The 12,186-nt window shown below is 41.7% G+C and overlaps 2 protein-coding genes across 2 annotated transcripts; one reads left to right on the top strand and one right to left on the bottom strand.

Moving 5' to 3' along the window:
* Positions 1-76: 76 nt before the first annotated feature.
* On the bottom strand, positions 77-1,936 carry LOC135613951 (carotenoid cleavage dioxygenase 8 homolog B, chloroplastic-like). The gene is made up of 3 exons (XM_065110949.1): positions 1,643-1,936; positions 397-1,152; positions 77-310 (listed from the first exon to the last, which is right to left on the bottom strand). Exons 1-3 carry the CDS (start codon positions 1,934-1,936, stop codon positions 77-79), a joined length of 1,284 nt encoding a protein of 427 aa, XP_064967021.1.
* A 4,300-nt stretch (positions 1,937-6,236) lies between these two features.
* Positions 6,237-11,370, top strand: LOC135615442 (periodic tryptophan protein 2-like). The gene is made up of 8 exons (XM_065113940.1): positions 6,237-7,681; positions 8,103-8,354; positions 8,437-8,529; positions 8,858-9,229; positions 9,604-9,948; positions 10,034-10,261; positions 10,336-10,538; positions 10,756-11,370. The coding sequence occupies exons 1-7, from the start codon at positions 6,461-6,463 to the stop codon at positions 10,507-10,509; spliced, it is 2,685 nt and encodes an 894-aa protein (XP_064970012.1). The 5' UTR covers positions 6,237-6,460; the 3' UTR covers positions 10,510-10,538; positions 10,756-11,370.
* The last annotated feature ends 816 nt before the right edge of the window (positions 11,371-12,186 follow it).

The raw sequence follows: 12,186 nt of genomic DNA, 5'->3' as shown, positions 1-12,186 counted from the left end.
CTCGTGCTCCCATCCAAGGGGATCCTAAACCTTCCCACCCTGATCGAACCAAACAACATGAACGATTTCTTCCTTTTCAATGTTTCTCGGAGTAGAATGTATGTAACTTAGTATACCTAGCATCAGGTAGTACATCCAGACCAGTAAATGATCTCAGATTTTGGAGGCGAAGTATGTCCAGGATGCTGGTGTCGGCGTTGTGCTCACAGCAATCGGCTATGATTCCGGTGACTCTTCCGTTTTCGTCTACCTCCTCGTATGCATTGATGAAATGGAAGGTCAGAAACGGAGGGACTTCAACGCTGGCCACCTGACACGGCATCTTTTAACTAAGAGGACGAGATATTGATGGGAAGCATTTAAGAGATGGATCGTGGCAGGAGAAGAGGAGATTACGATCTTTCCGGTGGCCTTGGACATGACGTGCATGTAACTGCCAGACTCGGGGTGCCACTCGAACTTGTACAGCGGCGTGGGCTCAGCCCTCAGCAGGTTGTGCACGCAGTACCTCAGCGGCATCTCCGGCACCACCACGTAGCGGTCCGTGACAGCGAAGGAGTGCACCCACCCGGGAGCCGGCCCGCCCCGGCAATTCACCCTCCCCACCACCTTCCGCTCGTTGCTGCCGGGCTCCATCCTCACCACCAGGTAACCCGGCCTCACCAAGTCCGGCAACAGCGTCAGGAACTCCGACTCGGTCACTATCGGATGCGCCGAATGTATTAGCCCGCCCAAGTTGTCTTCGTACACGAACCTCCCTACGGTGTCGAGCGTGTCAGGGTCGATCTGGACGGAGCCCTTGACGGTCTCGGTGAGGCACACCACTCGGCCGTCCCCGAGCCTTACCACGCCGGTGTTGGAGTTGTCGGTGAGGGACGCACCGGACAAGAGGCTTGCGAGTTCGCCCACGTAGGCGAGGAAGCTGGTAGGTTTGGGGGCCTCGGAGAACTCGCGGTAGCAGAGCCGCCGGTTCGTCATGGCGGCTTTGTACGCCTCGGACTCGATCTGTCGGTGCGAGGCCGTGACGCCGCCGTGCTCAAAACAGACGCGGACGAGGGTGGCGTAGCCGTCGAAGAGGTGGCGGAAGTTGTAGTCGTCGATGTTCCATATGCCCGGGCCGTTCCTCAGGTACGTGCCCTTCTGCAAATCGCACTACAGAGATTAATACCGAGCCTTGATTACAATATTAGCTGTATTGGCGGACAGACGATGTGGAATGTGCATGCCACATTTGCCGACTTTAGTCACGACTTAGCCTTCTGACAGATGATGTGGCACCCAAAGAGATCAAGATGGGAATGACGTGGCGATGATCCACCTCGCAGCTCGTGAAAGCAACTGCCTTCGACGTGGGGCTGCTGCTGCATGTCGTTGAAATGGTGTACACAATACGGAAACGTCGCGACAGCGATGCGTCCAAGCTGTGTGGTGACCAACACATGTATGCAATATCTGACCGTGGATTCATTTTAACTTGATGGTGGAAATTATATTTGCCCAAACTAAATACAATCTACTGTTTCATCAGATCATACTTCGTTACATACGTTGGAGAAATTAAGCATGGTTATTGTTGAGATTGCGCAGGTTCCTTGAGAGAACGAGACTATCGAAAGGGAATCGTGCATGCAAGTTGACGTACCAGCCACAGTGGGATCTCTCCCTCCACGACCAGCTCCCCTTCCCACCGCTCCTGTCGGATGCTGGTCCACGCCGCCAGCTTCCGGCCGCTGCCGACGTCCTGTTTGGTCTCGACGGCGGGGTCAAAGGGGACGACCGTGGGCCGTGGTTTGGTGGCGATGCTGGCCCTGACGGAAACTGCCGGTCGCCATCTAAGCGAGTGAAGTCTCGGAGGACGAAACCCAGGAACGGAGAGTCTGTTGGAGGGGGAAGCAGTGGTTTTAGGTGAAGGGAGGAAGAATAAGGTGGAAGCCATGGGGAGTTGGGGTGCCGCACGAAGGTGATGTACGAGGGAAGTGAGTACAAGGATGTGATTTGCTGCCGAGCATGGTGCTGGGGAAGTCGGCTATATATAGATCTCTTGGCGTCATAGAAGGAATCTTCTTTGGTGAAGTCACATTAGCTAAAGGTTGATTCCACCTGTGGTTTCTTCCGGAGTGGATCTTTTGGGGTTTGGACCAATGAAGTCTCCTAGGCGCACGTCTGGCTTTCATAATTGCCCCTAAGCAACAGGAACATTAGAGAAGAATTGTCTGCCTGTCTCAAGAGATTATGGAGTGATTTATGGCAGAGACAGCACTGTTTTAGCAGGAGAAATCTGCATTGTGTTTATTCTTTGATCTTTCTGAGGCTATGCTGCTGGCTGACGAGTGAACAAGAGTGCCACGATAAAAGTTTGTAGGAAAACTCGTGGGTTAGAAGAAAGAAAGAGATCTAAGTAGTAGTATAGCCATGTCAGAGCTAAAGCAGTTATCGCGTTCATTGTCATCAAATTGGCCGAATGAGACTACTTAGGTAATTCGATATGTTGTGGAAAGGTAAAGCAGGTAGGGTTACGTGAGATCCCATTGACCAAACAATGGCTAAGCAAGTTGCATCGTAGATCCTAACGCCTAAGTCAAGTAGCCTATTTGACCTTGGGCGCGCATAACCGATCATTAAGCTACACGAAAGAGCACAGCACTGGAAATAATTCCCACTTTTTCATGCATCAAATTGACGGCGAATAATGGAAGGAATCAGGCATGGGTTCCTTACCGCCCAAAGTGGGGAAGGTGGGGGAGGGAAGAAGAAGGCTTCTTTGCTGCTGCTTTTTCGACCCCCTGCAATGATGCTGCTGCACACCATCCCCATTAGTTTAATTCACAGCACCAGAAACAGCCCATTAGTTGCTGCTGCCACCTTCCCGAAATGACTTCGATCTGGAGTGGACGATCCCAACACCCATCATCGGTCCACATAAATTATTCCATAGGCTTGCAAAAGCAACATGACACCACTCCAAATGCTCGGTTTGCTCATCTTCTCGTCGTCGTCGTCGTCGTTGTTGTTGTTGTTCTTGGTTTCATTTACCACATCATGCAGAAGAAGAAGAAGAAGAAGAAAATAAAATGATAGTTAACGTAATCAACAACACCCTTAGTAAGCATGCAGGAGTGTCCTGTGGCTGACTTGTTCTTCCTGGCATCCAAAAAGCAGCAGTTCCCAGTGCAGGGCATGTCTCTCGGTCAGGAAAGATCTACTTGTTGCCAGCTTTGACATGGTTTGCTGGACTCGATCGGAGACGGAAGAAGATGAAATGGGTGCAAGCAACGATGGAAGTGTATCACAACATTCACCACACTCGGTCTCTTTGTGTCGATCTGTGTTCTCACTCAACAAGGCAAGGCCTGTCCAACTCTCCACTACCCAAATAAAATATCACGCACGCACACACTGCCCTTAGGCAAGACGAAGTGGCCGAACACGAGAGTTGCGGTGAGATGGCAGACACGGCCGCCGCGCTCCCCACAGAGGAGCACCTTCCCAAAGAGGCACGCCATGGATTCGCCGAAGAAGGAAGGGGTGGTCAAGTGGTGCGGCCGAGGCGTCAGAGACCGGCCGGCGTCCACGTGTAGGGCCGGCTCCTGGCCATTTCCACCCCGACCGCGCCAATGGACCCATCGATCCTTGTCGGCCGTCCCTGTCGTGGGCTCGTGCCTAGATTGCACCTTGTTGATGTGTGACGTGTTAGATCCCAGCGTTCAACCCCGGAATCATTTAATGAACCCCACCATGATGACGAGAAGATTCTCATGGAGTTCTTTTTCTCTCTCTACAGAAAACAAAATCATAACCTTATTAGGAGATTGAGATCGATGTCCATTAGACTCGGGAGACATTTTTCTCTGTAGTGGCGACGTATGATTGATGAATCGTATCTTATTTTCAAAAAGTGAAGATTTAGTATCTCCATTGCATTATTGAAAGCATTAACCGCAGGACGAACAATTCTATGATCCATACGATGATTGGAGTGTAGCTCTTAGCAAACCTCTTTCTCTCTTTCTCATGGACTCTTGAAGCCAATGGGGAACAAATGAACTTGTCTTGGTTTTCATAAGAACTTGGTTCCATTTGATCCAACAGTATATTTATTCTTCGTTTCTTCCCCATTAATTATATATATATTATTTGACGATAACTCCATAAAACCTAAAGTCAACTCACAAATTATTTAACTTATTATAAACCGACAAGAGCAAGAATTACTATAATCATAAACCAACAATTTATCATAAGTTTATATCAACATAAAACTTTATACTTAATATTCTAGACTGTCAAATATGAGAGATTCTTTTGACCTTTATAAAATACATCAAATATACTTTTACAATAACATCATGTTGAACCATCAAAAACTTAGGGTGAGTAACAAGCTAATCAAAAAAAAATTATGTAAGAATAGGGGAGTGAGCTCCAAAACTTAACAAGTCATAATAATGAGATAACAAATCATAGTAGGAATCAAGGTCCGCAATATCGTATTGTACCGGAGTTTCGACCTGGGCTCGGTACCGGTACGGTACGGTATACCGCTCGGTACACCCAGGTGTACCGAGCGGTATATTCAGGCGTGCCAAGCACTGTAGCAGTGCTACAGTACTGCTGCAGTGTCGGAACGGTAACATATGGTCCACGTACCGGAAGTTTAGCGGACCGGTACGTACCGCCCGTACCGAGCGGTACGGACCGGTACTGCAAACCATGGTAGGAATCAATGTATAATGCATGGATACAAGAGTCATACATATCATTTTATCGAAGCATATTTAACAAGGAGGCAAAGAGTAACATGTAAGCTACTTGATATCAAAATGCAAGTCATTAGATAGAGTCTAGCCAAATTTATTATTTTCTCTAATACATTTATTATAATAGAGTAAAAAGCTTGATAGGAGTATATCAACAAAGAAATATAAAACATAAATTCAAATATCACATTTGATATTTTATTTATTTTATGTATATCGAAACAACATATACGAAGATATAAACATGTACTTAAAAAAAACATGTCAAATGAATATATAGGATAAAGTGAGATCATAATATAACATGATTTATTTATTTTTTAATGACTGTTAACATTAGTCCTATACGTTCAAGAGATCCATCCAAATGAAGTCATTGGGGCTGATTAGAGAATTACATGCTCTACACATAACTCTCTTTTCATTTTTGATAAATATTTATATTATCTCATAAATATCAAGGTACAAAAAAATATTCTAAGCAATAAAGTTAGAATATATATAAAGCACATGTCAAACAATAAAAGTATATACAGAATGAAACAATATTAGATAAATATTTATGAAACAATATTAGATAAATATTTATATATGATAAGAACCAGTGATAAGGGATACATAAGTTTAAAGCAACCATAAATGGCTCATTTGAGGGAGAAATTTTAGTTGAAATTAAGTTCAAAAAATAGAAGGAAGAATTGATAATTTTGAGAATAAATTTATTTTAGCAAAATATATAAGGTATATTACACTAGATATTTGAATAATAAATTACACTCCAATTTACTCAAGAAATAATTTTTTGAAAGATATATGAGTTTACTTTTGGTTATACAAGTATTGTACAAATTAGATTTGTTTACAAACAGTTACAAAATCAACATTTTATCTTTCTTTAGTAGAATTAAAAGAATCAACTAAAATAAATATTTGAGTAGATATTTGCATTCCAAATCATTCCAATAAGATATTGAAAGAAAGAAAAAGACAAGAATCTAGTTTTTAAAAATTTAAGTTTTATGTAGATCGAAACTTTATACAAAATATTATAGTTAAAATAAGATAGATAGATCAGAAGTCCCATAAATTTCAGATTAATAAATTTGTTTCTCAAATTAAGATTTAATACAAATTAGAAAGAATAAAACTTTATAAATTACTTATAAATAAGAAGAAATCAAATATAAAAATCATTATAGGATGGGGCGAAACAATTATCTTAGAAAAAATTAATCCAAAGGATGATTTCTATTTCTATTTTTTCTATTTCTATTTGATTACTCAAGCCAAAAAAATCCTTCTTTTTTTTCCTTCAAAATTAGGTTACAGTAAATTTCTCATTTGATAAAATTTCTTACTTTTATTTCTTAATTATTTAGATTTAACGTGCATTAAAGAACCATATGATCGTCGATCCATGCCGATCCAATGATGAATGACGTTCGAGTCGCACGCAATTAAAGATGTCACGGATGTTGAATTGTATCTGAGTTAGAATTTAGGGCCGATTTGAACCTAAGCGGTCAGTTTCGGCCGCGGCTCCGTCGATAAACCCTAGTGGCCGTCGGCATTAATTCGGTTCAAAAGAGCTCGCCGTAGGTACCGTCGACGTGTTGTCCCGTCGGTTGCCCGCTTCCCTCGTCTTCGTCAAACACCTCTTATCTGAGCCCGAGAATCCAAGGTTGAAGATCGGCCTGCTAGCAATGAACTTTCGCTTCCAGAACCTCCTGGGTGCGCCATACCGCGGCGGTAACGTCCTCGTAACAGACGATGCCGTCCTGCTGTCCTCCATCGGCAACCGCGTGGCTACCACCGACCTCCTCAAGTATCAGACACAGACCCTTCCATTCGAAGCTTCATCCAACATCGCCCGGATCGTCGCTTCACCCGACGGCGCGTTCCTCCTTGCTGTCGACAATAACTCCCGCGCCCTCTTCGTCAACCTCCGCCGCCGCGCCGTCCTCCACCGTATCACCTTCAAGCGCCCCGTTACCGCCCTCCGCTTCAGCCCCGACGGCTCTTTGATCGCCGTCGGCCTCGGCAAGCTACTCCAGATCTGGCGGTCTCCCGGATTTCGCGTGGAGTTCTTCCCCTTCCAACTCGAGCGAACCTACCCGGATTGTACCGGCACCGTGACGGCGTTGGATTGGAGCCCGGACTCGGAGTATCTCCTCGTCGGGTCGAAGGATCTTACTGTGAGGCTGTTCTCCTCTAAGGGTTCGCGGGGCCAAAATAAGCCGTTCCTGTTTCTAGGGCATAAGGATGCCATAGTCGGTGCCTTCTTTTCGGCTGAGAAGAAGAGCGGTAGGGTCTTCAGGGTGTACACCATCTCAAGGGATGGTGCCATATTTACATGGAATTTGGTGGAAAGTCATGATTTTGATGCTTCGGAGGGGCTCAATTCGGACCCTCCTTCTCCCGGTACACCTGAACAGAGATCCTCTGAAAGAGATCACGTTGAAGTGCCCATCAAAATTGAGCTTCATAACCAAAAACGAAAGAACTTTGGTGGCAATGATGTTGAAAATTCTGAGATTCCTTTGCATAAAGCCAGATGGGAGCTTCAGAAGAAAGATTTTTTTATGCAGTCGCCTGCAAAATTAACAGCTTGTGATTACCACCGGGAGCTGGATATGGTGGTAGTTGGGTTCTCTAATGGTGTCTTTGGGCTGTATCAGATGCCGGATTTTGTTTGCATCCACTTGCTTTCCATATCGAGGGAGAAGATCACAACGGCAGTGTTCAACAAGCTTGGAAACTGGTTGACATTTGGTTGTGCGAAGCTTGGACAGTTGCTAGTCTGGGAGTGGCGATCAGAGAGCTATATCTTAAAGCAACAAGGACATTATTTCGATGTGAACTGCATAGCATACTCCCCCGATTCGCAGATGTTGGCAACAGGAGCTGATGATAACAAACTCAAGGTGACACAAGATACTCTCGTTGAATCGTAACAACAACTATCCTATTTGGTTGTTTCTGACAGTTGCAATTTTGATGTCGCTGCCATTCATTCTTTGGTTGTCTTCTATTGATTCCTCCCTTCTTAATGTCTCATCTCTGAACAATGTCAACTACTGACCTTATCTAAATTTCTGCCTTAGATTTTGCAATATCATGTGAAAACAACATGGAGTACAATTGATATTCTCTAGTGCTACTATTCAGAAACTTTAATATTTCGGACCCTATGAGATCATTAATGACTTGCAAGTATTTTCAGCGAGTTTTATTGTCAACTTGTTGACTAATAAATTTCTTTTAATTTTATTATTATTATTATTGTCGGTCCTTCCTTTTTAATTTTTAATATTGTTTTCTCTGAATATGTTGATTGCTTTGCAGGTTTGGACAGTTTCATCGGGATTTTGTTTCATAACTTTATCTGAGCACACTAATGCTGTCACTGCAGTCCATTTTATGGCTAATAATCATACTCTTCTAAGTGCATCACTAGATGGGACTGTCCGTGCTTGGGATTTGTTTCGTTACCGGAATTTTAGGACTTTTACTACTCCTTCTCCTAGACAGTTTGTGTCTTTATCATCGGATCCAAGTGGTGAAGTGATTTGTGCTGGAACTCTTGATTCATTTGAGGTATATATATCTTCATGTCTAACTTTTGGTGCATGATTACAACTTGAGGTTGACAACAATATCTTCTATATATTTGTGACAGATATTTGTTTGGTCTATGAAGACTGGTCGCTTGTTGGATGTTCTTGGTGGCCATGAGGGACCAGTACACGGTTTAATGTTTTCACCTACAAATGTAAGTCACAACATATTTTACTTTAATTTGCTATCTGTGGAATGGTACAGGGGTTTATGCAATGAGTGTGCTAATAGAATGTGTTGGATTTCTGCATGCCAAGGTCGTCCTAATATTAGCATAGACAGCATAGTTTAGTAACAAGTAGTTTGCCTGTTGATGGCTTTCTTCAGCATGAGTATTTCTCTAGTTAATGTCTTAACATGTCCATTTTTTGATTTGTTGTAGCCTTTATTTTCCTAAGAGTTATTTTGGAAACATTATGAAACGTATTTATTCTATGCTATTATGATTATGGGGAGGTGGCTTAATGGTGTTTCACTTTCAGTCTGTTCTAGCCTCATCTTCATGGGACAAAACTGTTCGCTTATGGGATGTATTTGAAGGGAAAGGTGCAGTCGAAACTTTTCCTCATACTCATGATGTCCTTACGGTAGTCTATCGTCCAGATGGGAAGCAGCTGGCCTGCAGCACATTAGATGGTCATATTCACTTTTGGGATCCTATTGATGGCCTGTTAATGTACACTATCGAGGGCCGCCGAGACATTGCCGGTGGACGTCTCATGACAGATAGAAGATCAGCATCTAATTCGAGCTCAGGAAAGTATTTTACGACATTGTGCTATTCTGCAGATGGAAGCCATATTTTTGCCGGTGGGAATAGCAAGTACATATGCATGTATGACATTGCAGACCAGGTTAGTAATCTCAATGTTTGATAGTCTTGCATATTTGTTGGTTCTTTGTTACAATTTTGTTAGGATTCCACTAACATTTTTTGAAAATTTTCTGTTTGGTAATGTACCATTTTTTTTCTTTCTGTTGTGCTACTTGGTATATTGAATTGAGAAAATCAGGACATAATCCTTCACTTGTAATAGTAAATGTTGGTCAAACCTTTGGCTTCATACCTTTGAAGGCTTATAAGTACTATATACTATGACTTGTATTGGCAATGAACCTGTCATCCATTTGCCATTTGCATATGGTTTTCTCCTTTATGCGCTAATGGTGCTTTGCAGTTACTTAATTTTGGTCAGTTGTTAAGCATATTGTTCATTGTACTTGTCAGGTACTGCTTCGTCGATTTCAAATTACTCGAAATCTGTCCTTGGATGGAGTTCTTGATTTTTTGAACTCGAAAAAGATGACGGATGCTGGGCCGGTGGATTTAATTGATGACGAGGATACTGATGTTGAAGAAGGGATTGATCAACAAACACGGAAAATTCTGGGGCATGATTTACCTGGATCCATGCCAAACCGTGGACGGCCTATTGTTCGTACAAAGTGTTTAAAAATTGCACCAACTGGGAGATCATGGGCTGCGGCAACTACAGAGGGAGTCCTCATGTACTCAATAGATGAATCCTTTGTTTTTGATCCAACTGATCTTGATGTGGATGTAACTCCTGAGGTACTGCTACATATAAGTTTCTTGTTAATTTTCAACAAAATTCACCTAAATATCAACTATTGGAAACCAACCTTCTATTTTGCAGGCTGTTGATGAAGCTCTTGAAAAGTATCAGCCGCAAAGGGCATTGTTACTCAGCCTTCGCCTGAATGAAGATTCTCTGATTAAAAAATGCATTTTTTCTGTGAAGCCATTAGATATCCCAGCTGTTTCTTCATCCATGCCCATCAAGTACCTGCAGCGTCTGATTGAAGCATTTGCTGATCTTTTAGAAAGTTGTCCGCATATTGAATTTCTTCTACACTGGTGCCAGGTCTGATAACCAACTGTTAGCCATACGATCACCAACCCTAATTTAGATGGCAACTAACGACACTTCTGTTTCAGGAACTATGTAAGGCTCATGGTCATGCCATTCAGCAGAATTCCCGAAGCCTGCTTCCGGCATTAAGGTCCCTGCAGAAGGCAATTTCAAAGCTGCATCAGGATCTGACTGATACATGTTCATCCAATGAATATTTACTTAGATACTTATGCTCAACAAGCACCAAGATGCAATAGATTGGCTGTTCGTGCTCACCGATGCTTAGGTACTCCTGTCTAATGATATAATTGTGGCACACATTCATTTAATTTTTTTGATATCGAGTTTTAGAGAATAAAATCATTATTCCTTTTTATGTAGTCATTGAAAGACACTATTTTTGTGTTGGTCTAGAGGTTGCCTTCTTTACTGTTTTATTTCATAACAAGTGCTTAAATCCTTGGATTCTGAACTTGCCTGAATATTTATTTTCTTGTGAGCAGCAAAGCTTTTCAGCATCAAAATCTTCTACATCAAAATCTTCATAATATCATAGTAAAGTGACATGGAGGCAAAATGTCAAACCCATGGACCATACTTCTTCGCAATTCTGAGCAGAGGTCCGATACATTTTGAAAGGTGGATATTCGTACTTCCTCCTCTTCCGTGATTATTACTTATTGCCTGAAGTGGCATAGCTTTTGTGCTTTTGAGGCCTGAGACTGTTTGGTGTACTTCAAATTGAGACCCTCGACTAGGTGGAAGCTGGTAGTTTCAACTGAGTTGGGAAGTTAGATCATAGCTGGCTTTTGGTTTGTGCTGGTTATCGTGTTGGCGCAGAAGGTCTAGGTGACCTCTTTCTACATAAGGATTCTCCTTCTGAAAACCACATTGCCATGAAAGCATGACAGGATTGATCAGAAAGATGTCTGCATTTTGAATTTGTAAAACAGATAAATCAATTCTGTTTATCAGACAAATGCTTCCACTTGTTTAATTGTTATGGAAGGGGTGGATGCATCTATCTTGGAACTGATGTTTGAGACATATTTTTGTAGTTTGAAGCGGACATCAGTTATCTGGGTATTGATTTAGTCATCCTTTATTATGTTGAACTACATCATGGCCAGTTAGCAGTTTTATGTGCTTGATTTGCACCTCTGCAAGTTGGTAGAATGTCTCAAAAAAATTGTTTCTGAGATTGGCAGTGATGTGGAGTTCTTGTGTCAGTACTCTTACCTTCTAATCAGAATCGGACACTTCGTCGGCTCTTTTGGATTTTTAATCCTCTCCTTATCATTGAAACTTTTCTTATCTTAGTTATTCTACAACATTTTTCTGTTTTCGACCGCTAAGAAGATGGTGTTTCAGATATTGTTGTTTGCGAGCTAATTACATATTACTTGTGTAATTAATTATTGTTAATATTTTAATATTTATATATTTTTAATATATTTATAAAAATAAAATATTTAATTTTATTATTTTTAATTTTTAATCTTATAAAATTATCTTTTTTAACCCTTAATAAGAATTGTTTATAAATATAAAGAACTGAATGTAATTTTTGAAAATATAAAAAATTAGTATATTGAAGATAATAAATTACATATGATAATCTATAAATAATTTATTCTTCTTAATGATTGTAAGCAACATTGACCTAACGTCAGCCTTTCTAATATGAATAAACTACTCCTTTCTTGTTTCCTAAAGAGGGAGTGAGTAGTGATTATTGCATGTACTTAGCAATATATATTAAGAAAATATTCTGCACCTTGTCTATGTGTGACATGATCTATCTCGGTTGTCTTCTTTATCATCTGAACATATCGGCACCTACTGCTAAGCTTCTTTGATGCTTTCATCATTCAAACACTGCGGCCATGCAAATTTTTTGGACCAAGACTTCCTACGTTCATAGAGTTCATAAT

The sequence above is a fragment of the Musa acuminata genome, chromosome BXJ2-6, assembly GCF_036884655.1.
Source record: "Musa acuminata AAA Group cultivar baxijiao chromosome BXJ2-6, Cavendish_Baxijiao_AAA, whole genome shotgun sequence".
NCBI lineage: Eukaryota > Viridiplantae > Streptophyta > Magnoliopsida > Zingiberales > Musaceae > Musa > Musa acuminata.
The sequence above is the reverse complement of the archived record's forward strand: the minus strand, read 5'-3'. Positions and strand labels throughout refer to the sequence as shown.

Excerpts from the sequence above, each read along its gene's own strand:
- LOC135613951 (XM_065110949.1), bottom strand. The coding sequence starts at position 1,936 with ATGGCTTCCACCTTATTCTTCCTCCCTTCACCTAAAACCACTGCTTCC. Across the intron at positions 1,153-1,642 it reads GAGAGATCCCACTGTGGCTG|TGCGATTTGCAGAAGGGCAC; the intron begins GTACGTCAACTT and ends TAATCTCTGTAG. Across the intron at positions 311-396 it reads CCAAGGCCACCGGAAAGATC|GTGGCCAGCGTTGAAGTCCC; the intron begins GTAATCTCCTCT and ends ATGCCGTGTCAG.
- LOC135615442 (XM_065113940.1), top strand. The coding sequence starts at position 6,461 with ATGAACTTTCGCTTCCAGAACCTCCTGGGTGCGCCATACCGCGGCGGT. Across the intron at positions 8,530-8,857 it reads TAATGTTTTCACCTACAAAT|TCTGTTCTAGCCTCATCTTC; the intron begins GTAAGTCACAAC and ends TTTCACTTTCAG. Across the intron at positions 10,262-10,335 it reads TTCTTCTACACTGGTGCCAG|GAACTATGTAAGGCTCATGG; the intron begins GTCTGATAACCA and ends CTTCTGTTTCAG.